This window comes from Liolophura sinensis, chromosome 1, assembly GCF_032854445.1.
Source record: "Liolophura sinensis isolate JHLJ2023 chromosome 1, CUHK_Ljap_v2, whole genome shotgun sequence".
NCBI classification, from domain to species: Eukaryota; Metazoa; Mollusca; class Polyplacophora; order Chitonida; family Chitonidae; genus Liolophura; species Liolophura sinensis.
The window spans coordinates 52,013,389-52,034,260 of record NC_088295.1 but is presented as its reverse complement, the minus strand read 5'-3'; the positions used below and the strand labels follow the sequence as shown (position 1 = coordinate 52,034,260).

The following is a 20,872-nucleotide window of genomic DNA, read 5'->3' as shown; positions in this document are numbered from 1 at the left end:
ACTACGCATGTACAACAAACAATGTACATTACACACAAATCCATGTAGGATTTATTTGATTGGTGTTTTATGCAGTACTCGAGAACAGCTTGCTTATACCATGATGACCATTATAAGAGGAAACCCAGAACCATCTGCAGACACCACTCATCATTGTATGAACATATCTTGTTATTTGTTCTTGGGCGATGTTTTTAAAGCAAGAATAAGTTAACAGAAATACACCACACATCTAGCAGCTGATCCTTTACATGAAAAATATATCAAGGCATGATGAGCGATCTTGGAAACTGAAACTATAGTGGAAAATGGTTCTTCTGCAAAGATTAGTTTGTCAAAAGGCTACCAACAAAGAGAAGACAGAGACAAGCTCTTCCTGCAAACTCGTGCAAATAAGCTATACATAAGTATGAAAGACAAGGTTTAAGATCATCAAGCCGAGACTGAAATGTACCATTAGCTGTGGCACTTGTGAAAACAGTTTCCTTGCACTTTTTCAGTACATACCAATATGTATTTATTTATTTGATTGATGTTTTACGCTGTACTCAAGAATATTTCACTTATGCAACAGCGGCCAACATTATGGTGGGAGGAAAGTTGGCAGAGCCCGGGGGAAACCCACAACCATCCGCAGGTTGCTGGAAAACCTTCCCACTTACAGCCGGGGAGGAAGCCAGCATGAGCTGGACTTGAACTCACAGCGACCGTAATGGTGAGAGGCCTCTGGGTCATTACGCTGCACTGGTGCACTAACCAAATGAGCCACTACCAATATGTATATTTCACAGCTATATTGATATCTTGCAAGGACAAGCTGGCTTCGAACCAATTTGTTGAGTTGTGACAAAGGGTACTGAACTTCCCTACAATTTTAAGGTGTGCTCAATCCTGCATTGATACCATTATGCACAGTTAGAAAGTTTATATATTATCTTACAATACCCAACATAATTACAAGTAATATCACTGTTTTCATAATACACATATCTGCATTTATGTATCTGATGTGGTGTGGTATCTGCTAAATACACAATCATTCCAAATACTTAAATGCAAGACTTTGATACTTCACACACATCATTTAATGAACATCATGCATGGAGGTGAAACAGTCATAAAACAGTTTTACTTCATTGACAGATGTCACAGTAATCCGAAATGAATGCCATATACCAGATGTTTTATACCACTGTCCAGCATTGTACATCACATGAATGCACTTTACTAGTTTATAAATTTTGTATATGGTGGTGCTAAAATATTTGTAAAGGTGTCTAATTACTGGTAATATCCATTAAATAATTCCACTAAACAATGCGTTACATGTGTGTAGAATATCAGACCTTAAATTTATAACATTTTCAGTAATTGTGAATAAAGAGGCTTATCAGGGGGTTTTTAGTGGGGGCCCACCCATTATCCTTTGGGTACATGTACAAGTGTAAATAAGACGGATGATGTATACTGGTAAAATTCTACGTCATTCCAAAAAATCCATAACTTCGTCTAGCTCTCGTTTCCTCGCTTCTTTATGTGCCCATCTCGCTTCCGCTAGCTCTGGACTAACATTCCACTGGTGATGGAATATGCGGTATTCACAACTCGGACATTTTTTACCCCCTGAAACAATGAAATCAAGAGTATTATAAATGACAACACTCTTACAAAAAAATCCAAACCCATAAACACTGCAGTCCAAAATTAAAAGTAGAAAATGCCATAGTCAAAGTTGGCAAATCTAATATTTGCTATGCTTTTTTCAGTGTCATCTTTCACCAAGAAGATGGCTGTACCAGTGATTTTACTTCATGCAAATTAGGCACAAGCTGGAAAACCATCACTGATTTATTTATTCATAAAACTGTAGCGTAATGCCAGACTGAAGAATTTATATTTGCCTTCAGGCCAATGGGCAGAGTGTGTCATGGTACAGCGATTTTGTCTGTCTGTCTGGCTGTATCCTTGTTTGGGCTATCTCTCCAATCATTTTCCTTCGACAGTTTTAATTATTTTGTGGATACAGAGATGATGAAGTCACATTTGTCCATTTTTGGGGTTGTCATGGGGACCAGATCTCCCCCAATTTTCCCTCTATACACTAGATACAACTTCCAGGCCACAACTAGAATTGTTTCCTATCAGCAATTTTCCTTTTGGGTGGACACATATATCAAGAGGTAATGATGATGTTTTGCCACTCACATTTGTTCATTTCTGCAGTTGTCATGGTAACCAGATTGCCACTTCTGCATGAACTGTATGACAATGTATTGTGGCTTGCATTTGTCACTAGGTTGCCAATTTCTCAATGTTTACAATACATATACTTGTAAATGAGTTCAAATCCGAGCCACCACTCCAACTGTTTTGTATTTTTTCGTCCTTGGTGGATCCATGTACATGTAGATACTCATGTGTTCATACTGCCAGTATCTACAATATAAACAGGACTCTATCTGGTTCATCTGAACTCTCCTTCAACCATATGATCCCAGCCATATACCATTGTTTGATGGCAAACAAGCTAACTAAGAATTATTAACAAAAACATTCCTATTTATATCACAGATACAGGGTAGAAAGGTTCGCCCTATGCATCTACTATGTGTATGCATTCACTAAATACCAAAACAGCAGGTACAAAACAACTGGAGTAGTAGCTTGGACTTAAAGTCACAGAAGTATTTATATGGTAGACATAGAAAGATTGCCAATCTGGTTACCATGGCAACTGCAGAAATGTACAGATACACCCCACCTCGTCGCTTCTAAATGTATGTATCCAACAAAATAAAAGCTATGCATATGTGAAACAAATTATTGTAACCTGGACACAAAGTTCATAGCTATGTATAGTCATGATAGTAGATAAACAACACACGTCCCCCCGTCCCTCCCCCCAATAGAAATTGACAACTACACTGTAGGATTTACTACACATTGTCACCTCTGGGATTATGTATCCACCAAAAACTAAAACTGCATAAAGAAAAGAAAAGGAGCCTGAACAGAATCATTTCTACATGTACATGTATTTATACAGGGAAAATGGCATTTTGGTTACAATGATAAGAGAAACTTAAATTTGGTAGCAAGGCTAGAAAACAGCCCGTGTTAGCCCTATGATTGCAAAACTTCTGCTCAATACTGAATTCTTGGAACTCCATCAGCGATGGAACACCCCCGTCATGTGTGCAAAACCTGAGATCAATACATGCAGTACTTTTTGAGATACCACCCCTAACATTGTGTTCAATATTAATTCCAATTCATAACACAAGGTCATGAATTTTGTAACTCATCCCATGAATCAACAATGAAGCATCCCCATATGTAATTGTTATTGTGCTCATCACATATACACAACCTGAGCTCAATACATGTAGTAGTTTTCAAGATACCATCTGTAACACTTTATTTAACATTGTTCGCACTTATTGGACACTGGGGTATGACATATGCTACATCTATATTTTCTACAGGCGAGCTAAAAATAGAAAAAAAAATACAGCTTTTGTGTGATCAATCTTTAACAGCAGGGAAATGTAGATGGCAATTGTGGCCATATCGTTTTACACACATCAATGATTATAGAAGACAAAATGTATTATTGCACGCAGAGTAAGACCAAGATGGTCACAACAGTGTGTTCATACGTGGCAATCGTCGTCATATGACTGAAAAATTGTTGAGTACGACGTTAAACCCCAAGCACTCACTCACTCACTCATACGTGGCAATGGCCACATGTGACTGGTGAAATCCGGCCTCTTGTCAATTTACCCCAGTCAGGGTTTTATTCTAACTGTTCATTTAAATGCTTACAAAGTAGCAACTTACTTTCACCTTAGTGCCATGGTTTAATATTAAAGCGGCATTAAACCTGCAGATGCTTGTGGGTTTCCACCGAGGGTTCTACCCAGTTCTCTCCCACCAAAATGCTGGATGCCATCATATACATGTGTAAAGTGAAATATTCTTGAGTACAGCCTTAAACACCTATGAAATGAATGAATTAAAGCAGAAAAAACAAAACAACTCATTACAATTTACAGTCTAGGCTTGTTGGACTTCTATTTTGGCACATGACTTAATGACAATATTCTGTTCTTACTAATTTATATCACTGGTGTTTTAAGCCATCAAATAGATTATTTCACCAAGTAACAGCATTCGTTCTGTATATGCTGTCAACATGTCCGAATCCACATTGACCGACACTGGAACTATTGCAACTCGTCACAGTTGACAAATCGGGAGCTGAATTTGTACAGATGATCCTATACACCGGCTGGCTCCTCACTTATGTACATGAACAGGTGCGAGTTTTTTTTTTTCCTTTCTTTCCAGATTAACCTCTGACCTTACCTTTGAAAGGGGGAGTATTCATGTAACTGTTCATACATCCAAAGTGATAGATATGACCACAGTATACACGTATCACCTCCTTGGACTTCTCCACTGGCTGTGTCTGACAAGAAATACAAGACAGGGGAGAGCAATTACAGTGCATTTCAGATCTGTATACTATAACCCTTTCCTGAAACTAATATCTCCCTGGAAGAAACACGCTAGCATTACCAGGACACTTTTGGCGATTATCCCTCCTCAACTGGGGTATTTTAAGTTATCCACGCACTGACGAGGGTATATGGGAATTAAATCCAGGGTTCAAATCCCCATATATCCTGTCAACACATGGATAACAATTTTGTCTCTACAATACTTATCACATAGAAAGCGAGTCTCCCGTATATGTGAAGCTGAGCAAAGGACTGGTACATGTAGAGTGGTGTCATATCACCCTGTAATGTAGCGTAACCAAGAAAAAATGATGTCAGTCAGCGCAGTAATTCAACGGCGCTGGGCTTAAATTCCATATACCCCATGTGGTCAACATTTTAACCTGCCTGATCAGCCAAGGGCATTCGAGAATCACAGATGATGCCATATGTATGTCTTGAATGGCCCACCTATTGCCAAGATTCAGCTACCATGCTATGCATAGCACAAACTTGAAAAAATATATACAATCACTACATTAAACTTTAAGTTTAAAATTTTTTGCCATATCAACTAGAAATTTCTATCAAAACACCCATAGTTTAAATAGGAGCCCAGTTTACCTCAATATGAACCAAAACCTCCTGTGATATGGTGTGCATTTCAATAAATGTACGTCACATGGAAAAGTTCAGGAGTAACTTCCCAGAGGTCACTGGCTTATGCTGGCCATTGTTAAGCAACAATGAATTCAATAAATAAATCAAAACAATGTCAAGAGTCTAAAGTGTAGGCCAAGTCTGTAATAGGTGCTTTGGAGACCAGACACAGATGGCAAAATTTAACAAAAATTAGTACCTGTGGATCATCAGGGAGACAAGTCTCTTTGCATAGTGGACACACTTCCTCCGGGGTACCGCTTAATGCTCTCCCTTATCATGAACTCACAAACAGGCTGCAGGGAGGGTTTAGGAGTGAACACTGGAGCTCTGAAAAAGACTGACGACTCACACCAATATGCTCCAAACACGTAATTACATTTAACCAATAATTTGCCCGTGTCAGTGATATAACAACAGTGATGTCAATTTTCAATGTACCACTCCTGATATAGATAAACCAAGCACTTGATTGGTCACCTGAAATTTCATTGACAAGCTTATCCAATGAAAAAGTACAACTACACAGCAGACTACTTCTATTGTTTGTTGCCATGAAAAAAAAAGCCAGGCTAGTCACTTACTACACCTTGACAGCAGTTTCCGTCGGGTTTATTTGTACCAAACCGTTCAGTTTTTTGAACATTGGATAGGCATAAAATGTATCTTAATGAAATGTGAAAAGCAGCAAAGATTGGTGAAAGAAATGAAGCGCTTGATTCTGAACCCCTAAAACTAGATGCTCACAAAACACATGTTCAACGGTCAACGACAGCAGCATACCTCAGTATCAGACTTCAAAGAAATTACACACCTACAAACTTACGTTACTATTTCGTAGAGCACCAAGAAATTGTCTTGTGTGTATTGCCTCGTCTGCAACTGGCGTACGTCAACATCATTCTTAGATCTAGTCCATTCTATCTGCCACATCGAACACGATAATTTGTCCCACTTTGGCCTTTTCATTCAACATTACTATCGCCCCAAAATTCCAAAACAGAACCAAAATCAAGCCCTTTGAAATATCGTAGACACTGTTTTGTTGCTTTCTCCAAGTTTCAAGATGGTTGGTCAGACCAGTAAATAAGTTTGGACTCACACGTGAATTGTTTGTGTTAAAAGCCTAAAAATGAATACTGAATATTTTGTTAAGTGCTATTTTCGAAATGACCGGAAACACCCTGCCAGTCATCGCGTGACATCAGTTGTCACACAGATATTACCTAGATTTAGGTCACAATTTCGGAGCCAAATGTTTGACTAAATAAGCAGTTACGAATGCTGGTATTTTCGAGAAAAACCTTAAAGCTCTTTCATCTTATCGTACACCGATGGACTGTGTTAAATTTTCTGATTACAGAAATCACAGTTTCATCAATGTTTTCTAGAACTATATTTAGTGAAATGTGTGGTTTGGTTCCAGCCATTTCACATATATTGATATCAGTACGCATCTCATTTACATACTGGTCAAAACAAACAGACGTTGTCTTCACTATGAACCACGTCAAACTGTTCAAAATAAATCATGGGCTAAATAGGATATGCAATTCATGATCCATTATATCCAATTTATTAAACTCATGATGAAATTTTCATTTGTTCATTGCCAAAGGCTCACAAAACATGAAAATCACACCACTCAACGAATAAAACTGATCCACTGGGTCACTCGTATATCCTCTATATCTACACGTGCTATATCATTTTACTTTAAAAGAACTTAAACTGTTAACGTTCCAACTTATTTATTTAGTATTAAAAAAGACGAGCTATCATGCCACACCACAGACCACACTAAAAGTTCATATTTACTTATTCTACACTTTCACTTACTTTGGGGTTTTTTTTAAAGGCGGCTGTATACATCTTCTGGAAATCTCTTCTGCTTGAGCCTGGAAATTCATACGCAACAACTCCGGAAAGTTACTATCTGTTACTTCAGTTCTGAAAGTTGTATCAAAAAAAATTCTGAACAAAATTGAGAAAATTTGCATTTGCCGTATTTCTAAGCCAAAAAATCTTGCTTTAACTGACAACTGAATGTGCTTTGCTTTACTTACTAGATGAAGAATTAACCACAGAGCTTTCCTTACCCTGCAGATGCAATAGCCAATATTCTAGAATTCTAACACAGACATTAGTTACAAATCTCTTGTGAAATACAAAACGCCACCTTCACTGACAGACGCACAGACGGACTCGCACAGTGGAATGGCACACCATGGCTAAACCCATAAGCATAAGGAAAGACAGACACGAAGAGAAGTGAACTAAAAGATCATCAAAAACAAATAGGCATCTCAGCACCATTTGTTCTACCTTTCTCCTCTCTTCCTCTAACTGGACAATTATCGGATAGACTGGAGTATATGATATGGAGTAAAAACCCTGTCAAGTCCACAGCAGACTGCTTGGCTATGTATTAATACATGATGGCTCTCTTGGCATTAATCACTGGACTGCGGCTGTTTGAGTACGCAGGGTCAGAGTACTTCAGCGTGCCCGATCGACCAGCAGATCTGTGTGCAACCAGAACCCTGGAACCATCGGCCATGGCACACTCACAGACTACACAGAGCACTGCTTGTGTGAGTATTCTGCAGGACCTGTGTCCACTGCGCCGATAGCGGGAATGCGCAGATCACTGACCATGGGAACAGAACAGAGATAACTGATGACTGAGGAATATCATGAAGAAGTCACATGTAACTGCTCATAACACTATGACGGCTTTCCCAGAACTCCAGCACAATTGATACTGGATGAGTAATAGGCGAGCATCCATGCAGTCATCTGGTGACGGCACCAAGGGCAACTTGCTCTACTCTCAAGAAGCATGGGGAACCAGGGGATGGGAAGGGCAAAGGGAACTGACTGACAGGCCACATACGTCAATAAGACTTATTTATCTGACCATCCACTGGTCTGGTTGTTGCCAGACCCTCAGGAGAGGAAGCCAGCATGAGCTGAACATAAATTCACAGTCACTGTATTGGTGAGAGACTCCTAGGTTTTTGTACTACATTCGCCATAGAGGCGCCCTGACATCAATAAGACTCAACTAGACTCAATGAGACGTCAATGAGCTTCACTGACAGGCTTACCCCCTTAAAGCCAGGAAGAAAACAGTGTGAGATGGAACCTAGCTGTGACCTCATGGGTGGGAGGCTACAGCAATTGTCAGGAGTGCACCTTGAACCAATCGGTCACAGAGGGTCCTGTGTAAATTTGAGAATCCTACATGTATATGTATGCCAGATCCCTGATATATTCCTGTATATTCTGGTGTATGGGCAAGTGCAGATAACTACTCAAAAAATGTGAGAAAATAATCTGACAACGCATCACCTCAGGTTATCTCAAATAATTTGTGTCAGACTAAGAAACATATGGCATATGATACTAGAGTTATGTCCCATACAATAGTCTAACTATGTCCAAATGTACAGAGGACCTGATACGGTAAGGTGGAGAATCGGCCCCAGAGATATACGATAAGAAAGTGCAAATTTCAAAATCTCAGCACAATTCTTTAAATTCTGGAATCAGAAGTATAAAACTTGGTCAAAGCACTCATGAAAGTTATAATACCATAAAAGAGATGGTTGCTTAGCCATAACCCTCCAAAAATGCACTCTGATCAAAAACAACAACTTTTCGTTTAAAAGAGGCACTGTGTTTTTAATTTACAGTGTGAAGATCAACGTTAACCAGAAAAATATGTTTACTGGAAACGTGAGATGTGCTATGAAAGTTTCATTTTGGTTAATGTTTCTCTTCATATGTAAAACATACACTTTACAATGTGATGAGTTTTGTCATACTTTAGCAAGTTTAAACTTTGTGTTTCTGCCACAGTCAATCAGACATCCTCCACAGTACAGTTGACTAACGAACTTGATGCGGAGAAAAGGTTTCATATCAGAGAAAAGTTTGAACTTTTGTGGCTCTTTTTTTTTTTTTCTTGGCATACTTTTGTGTGAGTAAAGATAAAGGCCGTCAGTGCTATCATGAATTAGAATGGAAAAGCAACTGTTTTACGTACCTTTGGCAACCATAGCTACATCATACGGGAATCCTGGTTGAGAGTGCATGTGATCCTCCAGTTAACATTAACATTAACGTGTAATGCGTAGAGGAAGTTATAAGGCTCAACGTTACATTTGCTATACATTTATTTAATTGACTGGTGCATAACTGCATGCTGGGGGCCTCCGTGGCTCAGTCGGTTAGCGTGTGGGCACAGCGTAATGACCTAAGAGTCTCTCACCAATGCGGTCGCTGTGAGTTCAAGTCCAGCTCATGCTGGCTTCCTCTCCGGCCGTACATGGGAAGGTCTGTCACAACCTGCGGATGGTGTGGGTTTCCCCCAGGCTCTGCCCGGTTTCCACCCAACATAATGCTGGCCGCCGTCGTATAAGTAAAATATTCTTGAGTACGGCATAAAACACCAATCACATAAATAAATAAATCATAACTGCGTGCTCAAGAATGTTTCAAACAGTTACATTTGTAATGCAGTGATTTTCATGACCCTACTATGTCTGATGCCCAAAAAAAAAAACATTTCAAGTGTGACACGAGCCGGCTACAATTTTTCAATTTTATGACCTATACATCGCTTCAGTGCATGTTTGGAGTTATATAAGCCACATCCTTATCATGTAACAGGAAAAGACAACTAAACCAGAACTGAAAAAAGTCGAGTAAACCAGAACTGAAAAAAGACAAGTAAACCAGAACTACAAAAAGACGAGTAAACCAAAACTGAAAAAGGAAGTACATGTAGCCTTGCGAGTGTGTCAGTAGCTGTCACTCATAGCTATAGTAAGTTTCACTACGAGAGGCTCACAGTTTCTTGCACTGGGGCCGATTCCTCGTCTTACTATATTAGGTAATATAACTCCTAAAACCGATCAAAATGTGAAAAAGTAACCTGAAAGTGCACAACTGCAAGCCATTTTGCATATTTGGTGCAACTTTGAGAATTCTTTGCCCAATAATAGCTGATTTTCCTCTGAAATATCAATGGCCCCAAAAATCTATGCAAGGGTAGACTTGCACGTCAGGTCGAAATGTGAAAAATAACCTGACAGTGCACAACTTCAGGTCATTTTGCACACTGTGGGAGTTTGAAAATTCTGTGCCTTATAATTTTCGAGATATGCTCTGCACGAATTTGAGAATGCATTAACAGGGGTGCATACTGAGGGTATGTACAGAAATGTGACTTACCTTACACATTCTTTTGGATAATCATCTGGAACATTTACTCTGAAATTCATGAAGTACTTTTTTTTGCGGATTCTCAGGACAATCTGTGAATTTTTTTGTTTTAACTTTAGTTCATCACCATCATCCAGCAATTCTTTCTTGATCAGAGATATTTCTTCACTACAGGAACATAAAGGATTGTCCATTAAAAACTGCTTAAAAATTTAAGCATCATCCACACCTGGAAAAAAACAAAACAAAAAAAACAAGATTAAAATGGAAAATGTGTAAGGTATGTCCGTATGGTACCATGTAAACGGGTAAACACTATGCACAAGGTTCACCGGAGCACGTTGGCTACATATAATGTTAGACTGGAAATGCCAGCCCTTCCCTTTGTTATTTTCTGGACTTAATTACACTTGAAAACTTCCCTCTGTGATAAAGTTTCCACATAGGCCAGCAATCAATAAGTTAAAAGCTGATATCGACTTGCCCCTTAGCAACCAGAGTGTAATGTTGGAGAGTGGGAGCTATGATACGTTACAACACATGGTCTCATGCTTAAGGCATTTCATGATACTCTCTCTCTCTCTCTGTTACTAGCAATATATTAATGTAACAGATGTTTACAGTGCTAGAATACCTGCTTCTGTCCAGTTTTTTCTTCACTTCCTCTTCGCAAATCTTGGTCAACCTATCTAACAGCTTATCTCCGAGCGTCCTGCTTTTCAGCTCTATGAGGAGGGGGGAATGTGGGTAATCCTCAGGAAACTGCAGGCACATGCTTAACTGTTTGTGCTCTGTCAATCTGAAAAATACTACCTTGTAAAAAAAGACACTTAAAAATGGAAAGTAATTTACACCCAATATGTGGTGAATCAAAAATGACTAGCATTTAGATGCATAGGAATTTATTCTTCTACACTGTATGAAGATAAAAAATATAATAGTGAAACAAACTCCTTGATTTTCCTGATACAACCTCCCCTCTACTTGTTTATTTTACCTAAATCACACACCGCTATTGCTGGAAGTGAAATATTTTCAAGGTTAAGGAAAACAACAACAAGGCATTCAGAGAACAACCGAAAGCTCTCTTGATTGAGCAGTTCGAAAAACCGCATAATGTAAAAACCGTAGGGCGATACTGTTCAAATACTTTACCTATGGGGTTACATAAGCATAAGTGTTATATGTTTGATATGTACGTATACCCAAGGCTTCAATACATGTCGCTCTGAATATACGCATAGCTCTATACACCTGATACGGACACTTTATGTGAGTCCACTACATGCTATCTCCTGTCCTCTGTTTATAGTTAGTCAGCTTATCCCAACAATACTCGAAGTCGAATGACACTGTCATACACAGATACTGTACAAAATTATTGTACTGTCCCCGCTATGACTATTTATGCATAAGTATTGCAGAGCAGTGACTTCATATGTTATGGAGTTGTAAATCAATGTCGTGGTAAGAGACACTGTGGGCAAAACTTTACCACAGAAGTCTTTGACATGCAAACCGCGAAACTGCATTTGGCAATCCATGTACTATGGGAGGTAAATGTCACCCTGTGAATAGCTGAGCAAAACATTGAGCTATGAGGTAAAAGACTTCTTTGGTCTCTGGTATGCAAATCGCCACCAATGATTGGCTATCTATGTGCTATGGATGGCCACTGCAAGCGAATGATTGGCCAAAAACTTGAAACAAACTGGACACATACACCGCCACTGCCCCAGACCCTCCCTAACATTTACTTTAACACTAATTCTAATACACAATTAATGAATTTTGTAATTTATAGTGATAAATATGTACACTGCAAACCAAGGATGGGACATGATATATCCCTTTGGTGTTACTGTGCCTCACATATGTGTACAGCTTAAGCTTAATACTGACCAAAAAGTATTTTTAGAATTTTTTTTATCAAAATCCCACCATATAATTATCTTCAGAGTGTGTCGCTTTTTTCCGAGAGTTGGTCAGGTAACGCAAAATAAATGCATATTTAATGACCTCCCTATCTAAAACATACGTAAAATAGAACGTCATTTATTAAGTGTATTCACAAGCCACTATACCTTAGATGGACACGCACTAATTCCGGAACGCATGTCACCAGCTCAATGCCTCCCAATGACTTGGTCACCTCTTTCATATTACTGAGTTCTTCATCTATCAGTAGCTTCTTGTCAGCTGCCATGCTACTCCAGTCTACATGTACTTCAAATCCTCTCAAGCCTAATGACAAGAAATCAAATCAAATCAAATCAATACAAGTCAAAAATGCACCACAGTACTGCAGATGAGAAATTGTGACTGTGAACATTCCGATATTTGCAGCTGAAGAGTCGCATACATGAAGGCAATAGTTGGCAGTAAACAAACAGCAGTCTATATTTATTTATTTATTTGATTGGTGTTTTACGCCGTACTCAAGGATATTTCACTTATATGACGGTGGCCAGCATTATGGTGGGTGGCAACCGGGCAGAGCCCGGGGGGAAACCCACGACCATCCGCTGCCAGACGTTCCCACATACGACCGGAGAGGAAGCCAGCATGAGCTGGACTTGAACTCATAGCAACCGCATCAGCAGTCTATAAGTTTGTTGTCTGGGCTGACATCACAAAAAGGCAATCAAAAACAAATACACAAAGAACTACTGAGACAGGGGCACATAGGAAGCAATAAAGAAAGTGGGGGCCACAATCGCAACCAATGAAAACTGAGAAAATTGCCCATTTGAAATCCATGCGCCTTTTTTCAAAAATATCCAAAACTGGGTCATGTTTAAGTTTCGTTACATCACATTTCCGCACAACAATTAAGGGTCCCATAAGCGTTTTCTTAGCGAGTTTAATTTTTGTCAACACTACATTCCTGTATTTCTTGAAAAGCCCTGCTGTTCCACATAGGTGCACATGCACTGTCCCTGATGAACAGGAGAATTAAACTATATGGATTAGGTGCTGTGATGAACATTTATTATCTTCCTGCTAATGCACCCAGATGGACCCATGCTACAAGAACAGACAGGCGTAAATTGGCGACATTTTGTTTTATGATTATTTAAAAATGGCTCAAAGGCTGAAATCAAATAAACGCAAATTCTAACATGAAGTTGAGCTTACTCTGCGTATGGGTGACTGTATCGGCCAATGTATGTCCTTGCAAAATGGAAATGTAAAATGCAAAAAGGAAATTTTCCACTTTTTCTCATGGTAAGTAGACATAAACAACTTTGTCTTGGTGCTTGTTGAGTACCGGTAACCCGATACCACTGAACCTTGTTCCATACCTCGTAAAATCCCTCAAATGTCTTGCATTCTTGGGATTTGAATCCGTGCGAAACAGGGTTCGGCACTATCAGGTTAAATAGGCACGATTAAGGGTTTACCACTGGCATAGCGGCGTTTGTTGTGTCACATTTGTTTCATACCTTGTCAGATCCTGAGAATGCTGAAAAAGTGGATATGCGGTTCTATTACAGAAGCTTTGTTTTCATTGATGTCGGCTAGCAGACTATTATAAAAAGACATGAACCCTATACGCATAGACAGTACATGTTATCACAGCTCTGCAGAGCTATGTAATTCCAGGTGATACTAGTGTTATTCCATATCCCTAGAGTAACATTCCTTACTAGGTAGCTCTATGGGGCTATGTTCACGTAGAAACATAGTCCTGTATGCAAGCACCGATTTACCCGGAGTAGATGACCTACAAGCATCATATGCCATTCACATGCCATGTTGGAAACTCACTCAACAATTCTGGAAATTTCTCTATTTCCTGCATTACCTTATATGGAGGCCTACTTGGAAAAAAGCTGAAAGCGTACTCAGCAGTCTCCAAGTATTGCAGAACAAAAATCAAACACTGTCAAACATGGCTGATCAGCTGCTATAGCCATGTACAAGCTGGTTTGGTCCAGTGTTCGTTGGACAGAAACTGACAAGGATTATGGACAACTATGTCATAAAGTGGAAAGACAACATCACTATGTTGAGGAGAGCACACTGAAACCGAGGAGTACAGGTTAAGTCAATCCTTGTATTTAGGGCTAAATCTCTACCTTTGCTTAAACTCCAGTAGGGTTATGAATCTTGCCTGGAGTAGTGCCAGAATTCTGCTGTCTTGCACCTCAAACACTTATCTTGTGTCTCCTGAGAAAGTGAGTGAGTGAGTGCTTGGGGGTTAAACGTCGTACTCAACAATTTTTCAGTCATATGACGACGAAAGAATCCTTAGGCTGTATGTAATGTGCCTTCTTGTCGAAGGACGGATTTCCACCTCTCTTTTATCTAGTGCACCTTCACTGAGACGTGCACCTTACCAAAAGCATGTAAGCCGCCCCGTCCAAGCCATTATACTTATACGGGTCAACCAGTCGTTGCACTATTCCCTTCATGCTGAATGCCAAGCGAGGAAGTTACAACTTCCTCTTTAAAGCCTTAGGTGTGACTCAACCCTAAGATTGATCCTTGATCTTCTGCTCCCGAAGCAGACCCACTACCAACGGTCCTGAGAAAGTACAGATCTGAAGAAATATGTGCACTACAATTTCACCTTTTTCCCTAAGCAGCCTGCTGGATTTAAAGTTCATCGCCCCAAGTAACTTTCCTACTTATATACCTAGCATTTGACCCTGTTCAAAATTTTGCAGAACTGACTTAGTCACTTTTGACCACACAAGTGGGCCAGTCCTTTTGTTAGCAGTTCTCATCTGTGTCGGTGAAATATTGCAGCACTTGTAGGCTCTAAAATCATCTTTATTAAGGCAGCTTCGGTGGGAACTCTCCACACACGGGTGTCAACATTATTGTTTACACTCACCACAGCCATCGAAACAGATAGGTTTCATTTCAACGTGTGGCGACTGATACCAGCAGGCTGCTAAAGGATAAAGGTTAGGCCTCCAAAACTGCATTGCGAATATTTGCGCAGTGCTGTACTTTTGCAGGAGACACGCAATAAGTGCCTGAGGTGTGAGGTGGTAAAACTCTGACACTACTCCTACAAAACTAAATATATAAGTATTCATAGCTCTACCAGGGTGTAAGCAAAGGTAGAGATATTCAGAACTAGTTTCTACATAAATACAGCCTTGCTGCTTTTTATCCACATCCTTAGTTAGAGTAGTAGTAATTAGTTCCTGAAGTATTGTGTATAGTGGAGTGTCAGTGTCATTCCCGGTAATATCAGTGTCATTGCTTTCCTTTTTGTAAGGGAGCATTCATCACATAAACTTAGCGCTGTCATTCCCCATTAGTTTTCGTTCATTATTCGGATGAATGAACCGTGTCATCGTGCGTCAACACAAGTTCTTTTCAGCACAGTAGGCCTACTGTTTCACCTGTACGTCGTGATTTATTTGCCTAATAGACCTCTATACACTACGTTCGGTCTTAGGGTTTGCTTATTTCATATTAGCACAAAATGTCAAAGGAAATCAAATCGTTAGAGAAAAAATGATACTTACAACACCGACATGCTTGTCTGTCTATAACAACAACAACAACGCTCCCGACAACTTCAAAGCTTCCGGTGGGGTTCCACAGGAAGGTGTCACATGTTTATAACCATGGATGATACATTTAGCTATTGTCGATTCAGATCTTTGGTTTAAGTCATAAAGCATAAGGATAACAATGTAACGCTGTAGAATAAAACTCGCTGCGACACGTTCGTTTTTCCGCCTTCAAAAGTTGTGTATCCCATCCTCACTAACCTCGCATTGTTATTTCTGAAGTGAACACGAGACTTGGCGCTAAACTTGGAAAATGGCTTCTCACGAGAAAAGCCGTATCGTGAGTAATTTTAAGATGCATGGTTTAACTCCTCGGAGTGAAGCCAGTAAGTACCTCGTTGAGGTGCTGGGTCCGCTAAGTCCCAATGCTAGAGAGAAATGGCTTGACAAGATTATCGAGTGTTTGCTGAAACAGTCGTTAAAAAGTGCCCTCGTAGACCGCGCAGCTTGCGAGGCAGCTGTGAAGGAATGCAATGCCGAACACAGTGACGATAGTGAAAACGCCTTCTTGGTCATCGATGCTTTTTCGGTGCCTAGATTTACTTACGTGTCTGCCAGAAAACGGTTCCTGCCAAATAGTGAACTTGCCATAGGGGCACCTACACTTCATGGTTCCGCCAGTGATAAAGTTAACCTGTTCAGGGAGCACTATGCTATCCTCCATCAGCGCACTGCACGTCACGAGCTGTTCACACCACCGGCAGTTGGTACAGTCAAAGAGTTACAGAACCGGAAATTCCAGCTTAAACCCATCGAATACCTGCTTGGAAGTTCGACAAAAATGGGTGAGATAATAGTATTGGGGATGTTGTCACAGCTGAAGGAAGGCAAGTGGTTCTTGGAAGACCCAACTGGTGTGGTACAACTGGATCTGTCAAAGGCGAACTTCCACAGTGGACTATTCACAGAAAACTGTTTTGTATTGGCAGAGGGAAAGTACGAAGATGAAGTGTTCCATGTTAATGCATTTGGTTTTCCACCACCAGAGCCCGCAAAACAAACCTGCTCTTTTTTTGGCAACATTAATTTCTTTGGAGGTCCATCACCAACAAGTGCAAGGACATCTGTTAAGTTGAAACAGCTGGAAGAAAATGCTGATTCTATGCTAGTTTTTCTCTCAGATGTCTGGCTGGATGACACCAGAGTGATGGATAAGCTCAGATTGCTTTTCTCTGGTTATGCAGAATTTCCTCCTACGTGTTTTGTTTTTTGTGGAAATTTTCTGTCTGCATCGTATGGAAATTCCCACAGTTCGATTTTAAAGGAAAACTTGCAGAGCCTGGGCAATCTTATCAGTGAATACAAGGAGCTTGTCGAAAACAGTAGATTTGTTTTTGTTCCTGGTCCCAATGATTGTGGAATGGCAACAATACTTCCACGAACAGCCATCCCAAGCTGTTTGACTACAGGAGTCACAAGTAAGTTGCCGACTGCTGTGTTTGCCAGTAACCCTTGCCGCATCCAGTACTGCACGCAGGAGATCGTTGTTTTCAGGGAGGACATTGTAACAAAGATGTGCCGTAACTGTGTCAAATTTCCTACTGATAACAATATTCCTTCCCATTTCGCAAAGACAGTAATTAGCCAGGGCCATTTGTCGCCCTTGCCTCTGCATGTGTCACCAGTGTACTGGGCCTACGATAATGCATTGCGGATCTATCCACTGCCTGATCTGATTGTGTGTGCTGATAAGTTTGACCCTTTCTATGTGATGCAGACAGACACAACAGTTATGAACCCTGGCTCCTTCCCTCGTACAGGATTTAGTTTCAAAGTGTATTTGCCTGCTTCTAGACAGATTGAGGACAGCAAGATAGAAGAGTAGTGTTTCCTCTGCGCTACATAGGTGACTGGACAGGTTGATCTAGAAATCAAATGCCTGACCATGATTGGACTAGCTAGCGCCAGAGAGTTTTGCCCTTAATTGAGTACTTATTAATTAAAGAAAAGACAAGAAGACAATATCATCCAGACAAGGGTAACAGTTCTATATAAAAATATATTTACTTGTTTGATTTTAACCTTTCTAGAATATAGAATAAAATATATTTGAGATGGGCACTGTTGACCATATGTGTATCAAGGCATCAATGATGCAAGATAATTTTTGATAGTTTTTTGTGGTATGTATGCTGATGAAAGTTCTCTGTCTTGTCTTTTCCTATAGGAATAGTTATTATTAAAGCCTTTGTTTGTATGTGTCATGGCATGCGCAATGTTGGACGAGTACTTGAATCGACCTCTTCATACTGTGATACAGATAATTGAAAACTGGTGCAAAATGAGATTTTTCCTCAGCAAGAAACCTTGAAGTGTTCTAAATTGTAAAGGTTGTTAGGCACTCCAGGTGAATGTTTGGTTTAAGATATTATTAATCAGAACGTTTTTGATGTGGATAATTCATTATCTTGGTACAGTGTAATGCTAAGCCAAAATATGATTCTCTGTGTGCCATCAGTAAAGTACATGTATATCCTATGCACAGCTAGCCCATTAGTTTCATTAGATTTTAAAATCCATAAATTTAATATTTATATTTTTTTATGCAAGCCGTCAATCCGCCAGGTGCCCTTCAGTGAGTATCACTGAGATAAGCACAACTAGAATTGGCTGAATTTTGTGTGTTCTGGAAAAAAATGTTTTCATTCTAGGATGAAACAAATTAAGGTACAGGTAGTTTAAAATTTGTGAAAGGCTTCTTTGTGATTAGATAAGAAAAAATGAGTTTAGTTGGTGTGGTGAGAGGGATGTGTCTATGTCATCTTCTGAGGACTTATGTTTTATATGGCAAAATTTTTAGCATTCATTGAAATACAATTTTTAGAATGTGAACTAAGCTTTAGCACCAGGGCCCAGTTGTTCGAAAATGTATTAGCCAAAAAGTGTAACAGCAGCAGTTTAAGTTCATATGTAAGATAATGTTACACAATGTTTTTTAGACCAAGTACAAAACTGAAGACTTGGTATAAAGTTAAATCTAAGTCTTAAACCACTGGTGAACAACCAGACCCTGATCATGAGATGTGTACGAGGTCATTTGCTCTGAGTATTATCAAGTGCTCTCTACTAAGGGTTAAGGATATTTCTCTGTAAACATGTGCTGTATTTTATGTATAATTGTAATGCATGTTGTAAAAATATACACATATTAATCATTATTAAAAATTACATCATAACCTCCACACTCCTGTTTATACATAAGAATTTGTAAGTATGTAAATTTTGACATTTTCAAATAGGCCTATTAAAACTGCATGCCAATACCATTTTGTTTCTAAGGTCAAATTCTTGGTATTCGCTGTCCCTGAAGCTGGTGTCAATTCGACAGTACTTGAGAGGCCATATATGCAATTTGATAGAGACCACTTTGTCACATTGTCACACATACCATATTGTTAGACGTTCCAGTTTATCAGTTATTTGGAATCTCTTAAACAGTCTTTCCTCACAAATTCTCTGGTCATCTGGCTTGAGTAAAGACCCATGTATAAAATAATAATTGTCTTGTGGAACACCTGTAATCTACCCCACTACGTGCCATAATACGCACTTTCTTGACTTAAGATGTCTGTTCCCCCATTGATCCTGACTTCAGTCATATTCAGCAATTCATTCAGCTAGAGCATTTATTGGACAAGACAACCCACGTTGGTTAGCTCACTGGTTGATATTCTGAAATCCAGTCACATCCACTGATTACTGGACAACTTGCCACGTCTCACATTCCAATGTACCAGAAATCAGTTCATGATATGTTGATTGCAGTCTGGCTAAATGCAAGTCATATAAACTAAACACTTCACACACATTTTTACCTATTTCTCAGTTAAAAATATAATTGGCGACATGTTTGAGTTATTTATTTATTTGTTTTATGCCGTGCTCAAGAATATTTCACTTATACGACGACGGCCAGCATCATGGTGGGAGGAAACCAGGCAGTGCCTGGGGGAACCCACGACCATCCACAGGTTGCTCCGAGACCTTCCCACTTACGGCCGAAGAGGAAGCCAGCATGAACTCACAGGAACCACATTGGTGAGAGGCTCCTGGGTCATTACGCTGGGCTATGTTTCATTTACAAAAAATTAATTTATATACGCCCCCTTTCTTACTAGATGTATGTGCTCTACAGTTTTTTGGCCTTGTGGCCGGCCTCTAGACCACTAGGCTACAACCATTTCGTTTTGATTTGTTGTAACCAAATGTGTTTCTTACACATTATTAAGACAGATGGGGGCCGAGGTGTTTGGTAGGCCAAAGCGGCGCAATGACCAAAGAGCCTCTCACTAATGTGATAAGTTGAAGTCCATATCAGGCGGTGGAAAGGTCTGCCAGCAACCTGCAGAAGGTTGTGGGTTTGCCCTAGGCTCTGCTCAAATGCATAATGCTGTCATCGTATAAGTTAAATATTCTTGAGTACGGCATAAAACATCGATCAAATAATTAAAATAAGTTTGGAACGGATGGATATGATTGAGGTTAAACATGCACGTGTCGTGTACACAAAATTTGAAATGTGTAGCATGTATTTGCTGAGTTTTTGTTCTCCTCAGGTTCAGTGGAGTATAACTGAATTGACATATGGGATCATATGGAAAGCAAAATGTAAACTACCACATGGTCTGCTGACTGCTATCATCAGGGTTCGTACGCTGCCTTAATTTCCTTAAAAGTCTTTAATATTCGTTGTGTTTAATTAAGGACCTTAAAAACCTTAAAATTTGATAAAAGTGAGATCAGGGTCTTTAAAAGTCTTTAAAAATTATAAACTGCAACCAGTGAAAAAAATTATTGCTGAGTAATTAATATTACAAGCTAACAATTAAGAATCATCCACGAAAATCATACGGTTAGACACCATATTTCAGAAACCCCATTTGAGCCCCTTCACACGAAAATTGCCGAGTGTTGCAGATTGTAATATCGGAAACAGAA

General features: G+C 39.5%; 2 protein-coding genes across 2 annotated transcripts; one reads left to right on the top strand and one right to left on the bottom strand.

The window, feature by feature from the left end:
* Positions 1–593: 593 nt before the first annotated feature.
* On the bottom strand, positions 594–15,911 carry LOC135481891 (uncharacterized). Its single transcript, XM_064761660.1, is given in 9 exon segments — positions 594–1,623; positions 4,372–4,474; positions 5,365–5,418; positions 5,420–5,495; positions 7,005–7,115; positions 10,407–10,597; positions 11,019–11,196; positions 12,482–12,641; positions 15,887–15,911. Coding segments are annotated over 8 exon segments (975 nt in total). The 5' UTR covers positions 12,604–12,641; positions 15,887–15,911; the 3' UTR covers positions 594–1,483.
* Positions 15,912–16,187: 276 nt separating this feature from the next.
* Positions 16,188–19,190, top strand: LOC135481890 (DNA polymerase epsilon subunit 2-like). The gene has a single exon (XM_064761659.1). The coding sequence runs from the start codon at positions 16,188–16,190 to the stop codon at positions 17,757–17,759; it is 1,572 nt and encodes a 523-aa protein (XP_064617729.1). The 3' UTR covers positions 17,760–19,190.
* The last annotated feature ends 1,682 nt before the right edge of the window (positions 19,191–20,872 follow it).